This window comes from Alosa alosa, chromosome 12, assembly GCF_017589495.1.
Source record: "Alosa alosa isolate M-15738 ecotype Scorff River chromosome 12, AALO_Geno_1.1, whole genome shotgun sequence".
NCBI lineage: Eukaryota > Metazoa > Chordata > Actinopteri > Clupeiformes > Clupeidae > Alosa > Alosa alosa.
The window spans coordinates 34,682,104-34,692,899 of NC_063200.1; the positions used below are offsets into that span (position 1 = coordinate 34,682,104).

Consider the following 10,796-nt stretch of genomic DNA (forward strand, 5'->3'; position numbering starts at 1 on the left):
GAGCCCACCATAAGGGGGTCCATAAGCAGTCGGATCAGCCTTCCTCCAAGTGTCGCAAATATCGAGAGGAATATTTACAGTATGGATTCACATGCGTCGTTGTCAACGAAATACAACATCCCCAATGTGTAGTGTGTACAGAGGTGCAGACAGATTTTTTCTGCAGAAAGGATTAAGAGTTGCAAGGCCAAAAGAAAATCCTAATTAACCAAACAACAATCCCAACCAAAGCTCAAAAGGCTTCATATGAGGTGGCATATTTAATTGCACTGGCAAAAAAGCCACACACACAATCGGGGAAGTGCTAATAAATCCAGCTGCCATCGTAATGCGCAATGCATGGGCATAAACTGGCCCGTGAGCTGGAATCAGTGCCGCTGTCTGACGGGACCACTTCCCGGCGCATCACCGATATGGCCCAGGACATTAAAGAGTCAGCTGATTGACATAGTGAAGAAAGGGAAATATGCTTTACAGTTAGACGAATCCACGGATGTATCAAACTGTGCCCAGCTGCTTGTTTTCGTTAGATATAGTTTTGATGGAAAACTTAACAAGGACCTGCTATTTTGCGCTCCGCTGGAGGGAACATGCACAGGCGAGGACATTTTCACAAAACTTGACGACAAACTGAAAGAAGAGGGACTGTCTTGGGATGAATGCATCGGTGTGTGTACAGACGGTGCTGCAGCAATGCTGGGGAAAAAGAAAGGACTTAAAGCAAGAGTCTTACAAGTGGCGCCCCACATAAAATTCACACACTGTATTATCCACAGAGAAGCTCTTGCGAGTAAAACGCTCGACCCAGAGCTGAAAAGTGTTCTTGAGACTGCAATAAAAATGTCAACCACATTAAATCGCGTCCACTCAACACCAGGCTGTTTGCCACTCTCTGCAACGAACTGGGATCGCAGCATGAGGGCCTGCTGTTCCACACAGAGGTCAGATGGCTTTCGCGGGGAAATGTTCTCAGCCGCCTGTTTGAGCTGCGGGACGAGGTGCGCTTATTTCTGATGGAGCATGGGTCCCAGCTCGCTGACCACCTGACTGACCCTGAATGGTTAACAAGGCTAGCGTATCTGTCTTGCATTTTTGACAGACTGACTGGACTTAAAGCCCGTGTTGCAGGTTAACCATCACTGTTTTGTTTTTTTTACGTTTTTGGTATTAACAGTCTTTTTTACGCAATTCGGTGATGACGTCACGTTGGGGAGACGTGGAGGAAAGGTAGCCTCAGCCTAGTATTAGAACGATGGCGACTGACTGGAACGAGGAAGAGTTGGCAAGGACCAATAACATGTATGATGGCCCGCAGCCGTATAATTTCGAACCTGTGAGACGTGAGAGGGTAAATGAGGAACTGCCAAGAACTGATGGCCTTCAAAGCCAATTAAATCAGTCCGAGGAGAATGAGTGGAGAGTTGGCGAAGTGTCCTGGTGAGTTGCTATCATTTAGCAACGCAGCAATGAGCACTGGAGCTAGTCTACGAGCAGCTGTGCACAAAAACAACATTTTTTTACCGTCAGTGAATAGCACCGAGTGGGGGGGAAAAAATCAATGTTTTTTTTTCTCTTCCTCCAGTGAAAATGTTGTTGCAAACGTAGCCGCCGCGTGTCTGTCGCTGTCTTTGACAGGTGCTTGTGTGGGCAGTGCTGTCCCATGGAAACTGCGTTGGAGAGCTTGTGTTGTAGGGAAGTGAGTGTGTTTTGGTCGCTGGTCGAGGAGCTCACCCCGCGACCAGATGTGACGTTATTATAGAGCATGCATAATACTACATACTGTGTACTGTACCTGGTTCCAGCCACTCTTTATCACATTGATCCCCCTCCAGAGGGGGGTGAGCGCAACTGGAAAAGGCAGGGGTGTCATGGTCGTGGATGTCCTGGACATGATTGACCAAGCTTCTCCATTTGGCCTCCATCACAGCTGGGTTGTCATCTGGGGTTGAGGCTGCAGTCCAGTACAGATGGTTTACTATAGCTGTCCTCCATAATTGTAGCTGGTCACACTGCCTGTCTTTTGAGGCTGTATCCAAGGCCTTCCCCAGACCTGGTTTAGACAAATGGTATTAATTGACATGCAATAACAAAAACTGCTTCAAGGTTCCAACAATGGATACATACTTTTCCCAACGTGCCACACATCAAAATAATGCCTTGTTCCCTCAGGGCAGAGCTCTTCTCGCACCCATTTGGCAACCTAAAGAGTAGAAAGCAAACTTTGCGGATGCTTGCACTGTCTGGCCATTAGTGCATCAGCAAAAGTACAAACGTACAACCTCAGTGCAATTTATAAATCTACATTCTACATCTATAATGTATTTACCTGGTGATGTCTGTCAGTAATAAGGGTTGACAAATGCAGGTCCTGCCTCCTCAGCAAGCTGATGCTGCGCTTGAGCCCCTCAAGCTCACACCAAGAGCTGTTGGGGACCTCTGAGCTCTGCAACATGACATAACAGTAGGGTTGGGTATCGTTTGGGTTTTATCCGATACCGGTGCTAAATCGATACTTAAAACGGTGCCGGTGCCGAAACGGTGCCTGAACCGGTACTTTGTTTTTAAAATGTTTTAAATTAAATGGTCTAAAGCATGAATTGCTTTTTTTTTATTGATAAGACAAATTTGAACATGCAATTGAACTGTTATATTCAATTTACTATCAATATTTCATTGGTCCTACGAATAATACATTTAAATCTTAAAACAGCTTGCCATGCATGCACACACAATGGTAAGCTCTGCTTTCAAGTTTACCCAGTGTAGGCGGTTTGCCATAAGGTATGTTAAAACCGCTTGCCATAGAAATGCCAAGTCATGGACAACGGCATTTGCAAGCAAGCTAATCTAACACGGACTCTACTTTCCAGTTAATTCAGTGTGTTCCCAAATGCTTCAAGAAATGTCATGTCTTAACCCATAACACGCAATAGTTTTGAACATGTTAGAGGCTACATGTCGGTTAAAATGTAGGGTCTGGGCACTCACCGTTCGCAGTGCTCAGTCCGAGGGGCGGGATAATCAGTTGTCTTTCAAATTCCCTCTGCACGCAATAGGACAGCGGCAGCGCTATGAGTCCCATGCGTTTCTCACCAGCGGAGCTAGTTGTCTAGTTCAAACGTTTGCCAACTTAATAAAAGCTTAACTCGTGTCACACTGTTCGCCAACAGCAACATCCATCTTATTTGTTTTCAAGTAGCAGGGAATTCAAGCCAAACCGTTGCAACTCTGCCATCAATCATTATGTTAAAGGAGAATTCCGGTGTGATATTGACCTAAAGTGTATTGAAACATGATACCGAGTGTGAACGTATGTCTCATAGCCCATCTCGGCTTGTCCCCTGCACTCCAAAATCTGGCGCTAGTTAGCCAATGCTACCAACAGCTTTTTCAATGGTGGTGCTTCGGCATCTGGCTAGCCATGCAAATAAATCACTGTTTTACACCATTTACGAGGCTCGATGTATCTCCACACTTCATTGGTAGACTTCCGAGGGCCCTGACATTTAAAACAAGACATTGAGAACTTTGAAAAAGCACTGGTAGTTTACTTACAAGACGATTTATACAGACAGTATCTTCAAAGTTTTAGTTTGCAGCCATCTTGAATTTAGTCACGATAAATTCGAAATGACGAAAGTAAGAATGGACAGGTATGATAAGGGATCAGATTCCAAAAATAATTCAGTGGAAATGCATGGATTCCAGTTTCTTCCAGTAGCTGCTAACTTTGCTGATAACATTTCAAATAAATGCCAGTTAGCGCATTAGCAAGGACATTGTGTAAAATATAGGCTACTGTTGATGTTGTTTCATAGCCTTTTGCTTGTGTGTAGTTAGGCCCACTGCTAGATTTTGACAGGAGCTCGTGATATCGCTTTAAAGTAGGCCTAAGCACTTGGGCTCACGCAAGCTGTCAAACACTGTCCACTCGCCTATGTGGTGCACCCCTCTGGTTTATACATGCAATGTTTATGTTAGCTAACTGTATCTGGATGTGTTGCTATCAGAGCAAGACCTTAGAGATGGCGCATGACATGCAGTGATGCCTCGTATAAAAAAAATATATATAAAAAATGCTATTTAAGCACCGAAATGAGGCACCGAAATCCACGTTGTTATTCGATGCAGTTACTACCGTTTGCGTCGGCACCGGTGCCATATTACAACCGTGTTTCGTGCCCAACCCTACATAACAGTGTAAGTGTAGAACGTTTGTGGTGGTGAAGGAGGCGTGAATGAACAGGAGGGTTGCTGGTCCAAGCATTATAATACAATGTACAGGATTCAAAGTTAGAGAAGACATGATGAAGCCCTATGCATGGTTGTACTAGTGGAAAAGTGCTATATAAGTTGCAGTCCACAGACTTAAAGGTGCTCTAAGCGATGCTGGGTAATGTCACTTCTGTTGACTTTCAAACAAAACAGAGAGCTAGCTCGCTACTTCCTCCCCCTCCCTTCCGTGCTGCTCCCGTGCAATTGAAACTCTCCTAAATGCGCATCTCGTCTGTGATTTGCTGGAACAGTTTGTTATGTTTTCATGGACTAGGTTTGCCCAGTTTGTTTTTGTTGCCATTTTTGGAGCCTGGGCTGTCCACAGAGATCGCATTATTTTTACAGTGTATTCGGGACACAGAATGTTTGCAATAAGTGACATAAAATGTTTTAGCCTAAACAACGCGTGGCATCGCTTAGAGCACCTTTCATTTCTTTGTCGTATAACATCAGGCTTACCTGAACAAGTTGCACATCCACCATCTTGTTCACTCTCTCCTCTATCAGAGAGTACAAGCCGTACTTAGCAGAGTGCCCTGGAGAATCTGACCTGGGGATAATTACAAATTTGAATTATGTTTCAAGTTTTTATTAACCCGTGTCTGTAAAGACAGTCCACCATGCCAACATGCCCAGCCAAAAACTCCAATAAAATTTGTATCAACTTTGAGGGACAGCTATGACCATGCAGGATTATCCAGACCAAACGTGACGATTTTGCTACATACTATTCCTATTTATGTACCAGCATGCAAAATTTGAGCCTCCTACATGGTTTAGTTCTTGCGCTGTGGGCTTGTGAACTTTGACAAAAAAAGAGGGCCGAACAAAATCGACACCCCCTCCCCTGTAAAACTGGCTGTATCTTGGAAAGTATTGATCTTACATAAGAGTAATTTTACAGTGTGTCTCCTAGGTAACACAGGTACATCTGGTAATTTTTTCAGAATTTTTTGAGACCTAAGTGCGTGGGCCCTGGTTGAATTGATGTGGAATGACCCAACAGTAAAGGTTAACGCTATCAAACAAACCCAGAAACTAGGCCTACTTCTACTAATTACGATATGAGACTACCTGCGAGCCGATAAGCCATATTTGTCATCGGATGACAGATTAGTGCAGAAGAGAAGTAGGCTAACCTAAACTGCACCACTAAAACGTCCTTTCCATTAAGGTGCTGCTTACCTTATGTTCCTGATTAATAAGCTACGGAATAATACAGATTTTATTTGCTACTTGCTATATTGACAAACCTATAATATAGGCCTACATTTAATTAATGTTCAAAATCAATCTATGGGATTGGGGAAGTGGGGTTGGTTGTTGCAGCCAAGCTCGTCCCGGGCGGGCACAGATGACTTTCAGGACGGGCCCAGCCCCCCAAAGCCCCCCCATGACGCCGGGACTGCATGTAGTGTAACTTATACACAGGGGGAAAAGCACTAACTGGCAGAAATGAATAAAGCCAGCCAAACTATGTTCTAGTAGGCTAATGTGTTGAACCGTGGAAAATTCATAGACGAACAATTTTGGAGTTTGCACTGAGATATTGTCGGGTAGCCATTGAATATTCCGACATCAGAGATTGCTAACAGCTGTTTCAAAATAGCTGGGAACTTTCCGGAGCTCTGAATGGCAGAGGATAGCTAGATCATCAGACAACACAATCATTGTAGGCTGCATTATGGGCCATAATTTATGGCTTTGTCAATCAACATAGAATAGGTGAAGCGCAAGTTCAACAGCAAACAGGACTTTTCAGCACGTATCAAACCACGTAGGCTAGCCCAATGATCGCCTATGCAAATATACAAAACACTCACATCAAAGCAGGGTGACTTCAGATTTGCGAGTGCTGTCAAATCGATACGGTTTGCTCATATAGTCTAGTGGTGTGGTGGTGAAGTGTCATGCTGCGTTCAAGAGCGTAGTATACGTCCCGTAGTAGCCTGTATTTTAATTTAACGTCTTTAATGGTAAGAGATAGCACAGGGATGGATAATGAGCAGTTGTTTAAGATTAAATTACAATGCCAGACACCTTCAGATATGAGAGACCCCCTCAGGTTTTTGACTTTGTTGCTTTCATGGGAGCCAGTCCTCACTCTATGGGAGCTCGGCTCCCTCTGGCTCCCACGTAATTCGAGCCCTGATTTTAACGAATGTTCCTCCCTGCTGCACGATTCTACTATCAGACTTCTCACAACAGCCCGGGCAGATGGCAAACAGGGCCATGAGTTCATCTTTACAAACAATGAATTTATCAATGCCACTAAACGAGGGAAAAAAGGGGGGTGGACATTCAAACTACCAGATACACAAAAATGAAAATTCAAAGTTGGTCTATGTTGGTTTTAAATTATCTCACTTTTGGTGGGGGTGACAAGTTTGAGATGGCTCCTCCGCACACAATTCCTCCTCATCCTCGTCAGACATCTGGTCTTCTGGCAGCCATGATGAATCACTGATGATGACAGAGGGATCCTCTTCTTCATGATCAGTTTGTTCAGGACTAGTGAGGAGGGTGGAAGTTTGCATCCTGAAAGTTGTTTGAGTCCCCACACTGACCATCTTGGGCTTTAGGTTTACCTGCACAGCTGTGGCAGAGGCAGTAAACATACCCAAACATATGACAATCATGGCAAATCTAATAGGTTATGTTTTGGTGTAGGCTATGTTTTAATTTCATCAACGTGTATAGAAATGTCCTGCATGCAACTTGGCAACATATGTTTTAGACAGCATATCAACTACTCAAACATTGAATCATCCCAGAAATACCCAAGATTTACCGTGAGACCTTCCAAGGGGCTTCAAATTACATTGTGTCCCTGTGTCACAAGTGGAGGAGGAGGGCAAGGGGTCATCTATTGTTTCACCGACACAGTCCGCGGTCTCCTGCGTCGAGGCATCTGTCAACATCTTGCACAAAGAAATCCAAAAGGGTCAGCAACACGATCACGATTAAATACATATGAAAGAAAACCGTAATAGTCACTTTCCATCCACTTTAATCAAGCAGCCAAATACACACAATGTTGTGAAAGTCGCTTGGTTATCACCGTCCAAACACTAACTTTAGCCAATGCCCTAGTATATCTAGCTAAATATGACCACCTTCTGGACATTGCACTTTTGTTTTGGTTCATATTCATGTATCACGAAATGTGTCTGATATCAGACTGACCATAGTAGTGGGGCTTCTCTAGTAGAGGGCAAACACGGTATGTAGTATACACAGGGCTAGCTAACGCGCAGCTTGTAAACATTAGCATGAGACTTACCGTAGCCAGCTCTCGCTTGCGGCGGGCGGCACCAATGTTAGTGCTTCTTGGTCTTGGCGTAGGGCAGGCAGAGAGGTGCGTGTGCACAGACGGCACGGCGGTCGGAATAAGCTGTACCTCTCTGTACAGTCTCTGGCACAGTTATTTTGGGGGTCGCGGGTTTAAAAGTTTGGGAACCCCTGGCCTATTGTGATGATTTTTCACGACCCAGATTTTGTGGTGCCCCCTCAGGCACTTGGTGCCCTACGCGCAGTGCATAATGTGCGTGTGCGGAGCGCCGGCACTGGGTGTCAAACCAGTTGAAGAAACTGTTCAGGGAGTTGGCTAAGTTCAGTGGATCTGTGCAATTGTGCTGTCTTGGTTGTTGGCCAGTGAGTATTTTGACTTTCTGGAACGCTTGTTTTGTATTCATGTTGCTAAACTCCTGCTTTAGTCTGTCTCTGTACTGCATTTTGACTCTGATAATGTAGTTTTTTTGTCTGTCTGTTGAGTACTTTTGAGTGTGTCCTGTTTCTCCTTTAGGGCGTGCTTGATGTTAGGGGTGATCAAGGATTTGGAGTTTGGGTATTTGGTGACATTCTTCACGGGGATGGTGCTATGGATGCAGAAGTTGATGTAGTCCAAGATTAGGGTCACCCTCTCATCCAGACTGCCCTGGAAAATGTCCCAGTCCGTGCAGGCGAAGAGAGCCTTGTGTTGTGTTAAGGCATCTCCCGGCCATTGCAGTACATTTTTGGTTTGGTGCGGGAGAAGGAAAATAATGTGGTTGTCAGACGAACCGAGTGGGTGGGGGAAACTGGGCACTGAAGACGTTGGGAATATTAAGTCCAAGATGTTCTCCTTTCTTGTGGGAACGTCCACGTACTAATGGAAAGAGGGCAGGATATCACTGAGTCTGCAGTTGTTGAAATCAACCAGAATAAATGCTGGAGCCTCCGGATAGGCAGCTAGCATGAAGTTAGTTGGCACTCTCGGCTACTAGCCCTGCCTTAGCGTTAGCACTGGGTGGGATGTAAACACAGCTGAAGACCACTGTTGGGAATTCCCTCGGGAGGTAAAAGAGATGCAAGGTCACAGTCAGCATCTCCACGTCTGGTGTGTATCCTATTGTGGACTTCGATGTTATCACACCATCTACTGTTTACATAGATGCAGATCCTACCGTCTCTCTTATTGCCTTACTGGCGGGTCCTGTCGGCCCTAATGATGGAAAAATGATCAAGACTGACCTCGGTCTCTGGGACTTCTTTGTCAAGCCAGGTTTCGGTGAGGCTCTCTCCGCCAAGCACTTGGCGTGCAGCAGGTTTGTCTTGTTTTTGAGGAAGCGAACGTTCGCCAGTATAATGGAGGGGAGAGGAGGCCTGAATGGGCGCCTCCGGAGTCTGGTTTGTACACCTCCTCGTCTGCCTCTGCGCCTTGGTTTGATCTCTGGCGGGAGTGCTACTGATGGCCTTTGGTGGCAGAGCACGGAGGCCCAGAGATGTAAGAGATCCGCCCCGCTGTAGATGAGTGATCCATTTAAGATTCCATTTTAAATTTCCTCCAATTTTTGAAAGGGGACCAAATGTATGCACACCAACAAAAACTTGTCAGATGCAAGACAAAGGAACTAAAGGTAAAAAAAAAGAGAGTAAGGTGTGAAATGTACACCTCGGAAATATAAGAATATTAATTTTTTCTTGCTGTTACGAAAATGTAATATTTTTTATCACTTTGTTTTTATTTACCAAAGCTCATATGTTAGAAGAACAATATGTAATTGCCTTACATACCAGGACAATACAAACATAAGCAAAAACGACAAAGAAACAACAAAAACACAGAAGAAAATGTGAACCTGCCCTATGAAGAGGGGGGACTTCTGTAGTCTGTATATAATAAAGCCTGGAAGTAACTTTCTTTATATCACAACAGGACATATACTGCAGAAACGAGGCAGCCTGTCAGGAGATGTATGGACTTATAGGCACTTGTAATGACTTAATAAACCAGAGTCCATATATTGCTGCTTTGACTTTTTTTGTTTGATCGTCACAATAGTAAAGTCATTATTCAAGTCAAGTATTGTGGTGTTTTAGAAACATCTAAAGTTGCGCTCTGCCCTCAAATGGAAATACACGATATTAAGAGATGCACACACTCAATATAAACTCAGCTTTACGGCTTGGAAATGACCATTCTAACTATCCTGCTATCACTATAACTTTGTTAGTGTTAATTAACATGTCATTAAAGGTTAACGTTAGCTATACACCAACTGAAGCAAGCTGAAGCATACTGTCAGTAAATGGGTGACCTTAAAAAAGAAATCCGGCGAGTTTTCAAAGATCTCCATTTCTCGAGGTCACCGAGTACTGTCGGTACGAAAAAAACGAAACAATCAGTTTTACCTAGCTCGAGTTGCTACAGCCAGCAGCTAACGCAGCCAGGCAGCTACAGCGCTACACTCTGGGGGCATGTACATGGGAGCTCACAGATTACTCCTTTAATATTACAGAAAGGAAACCTTGGGTATTGATCAAGAAGATCAATTCATATTTGGCACAGATTTATGATGGTGTTAATGTTTGTTGCATATGCATCTCAGTTGTAACCCAACTCGTTGCATACTTCACCAAAATATCTCCTTCAGGCTAATGACTGTCTGACACATACACAGTAAAGTTTGTAATGATGGCACAAGTGGCATGGTGCCACGTCAAAACAAATAACTATATTTAAACCACTGCCAAGGCTCAAAATAGCATTACACTTTGGTGGTTGTGTAGTTATCACTGCAAGTCATTTCGTTGTTAATGCAAAAAATGGTCTAGCAATCATTTTTGCTCCCAAACGTTTGAACTTATCATCCATAAATGGATCTGAGGTTGTTTTTACTCAGAATTATTCCTTTTAAAGGTGATGTCTGCATTTCAGTTTCATCTTCATCTTCAATCTTCTTTAGAGAGATTGTGATATTTTAGCTCAATAGCCAATCAAATGACACCCCCCTCCCCCCATCTGTGGCATTGTGTTTATGTTTATGTCCTAATACAGACAGTTAGAGAACATGAATATTACAAAAAGTTCATTAGAATAAAACTGCAGACTGCACCATTTACTTTTTTGGACATGGGACATTTAGATAGATTGTTTAATGTCCAACCCTTCCTAATCTTGCTTATGCCCTGTCCCTGCAGTTCACACAGCAACTCTGTTCGCGAACATCTTTGGCTGCTTGGCTTGGTTTTGTGTGGGC

General features: G+C 44.0%; 1 protein-coding gene across 1 annotated transcript in view; it reads left to right on the forward strand.

The window, feature by feature from the left end:
* scamp1 (secretory carrier membrane protein 1) overlaps positions 1-10,796 on the forward strand; it is a gene marked incomplete in the record, with an annotated part of 81,287 nt that overhangs the window by 57,263 nt on the left and 13,228 nt on the right. Inside the window, 1 exon segment of the mRNA XM_048258316.1 lies at positions 10,738-10,790. Within this exon segment, the coding sequence (XP_048114273.1) occupies positions 10,738-10,790 (53 nt within the window).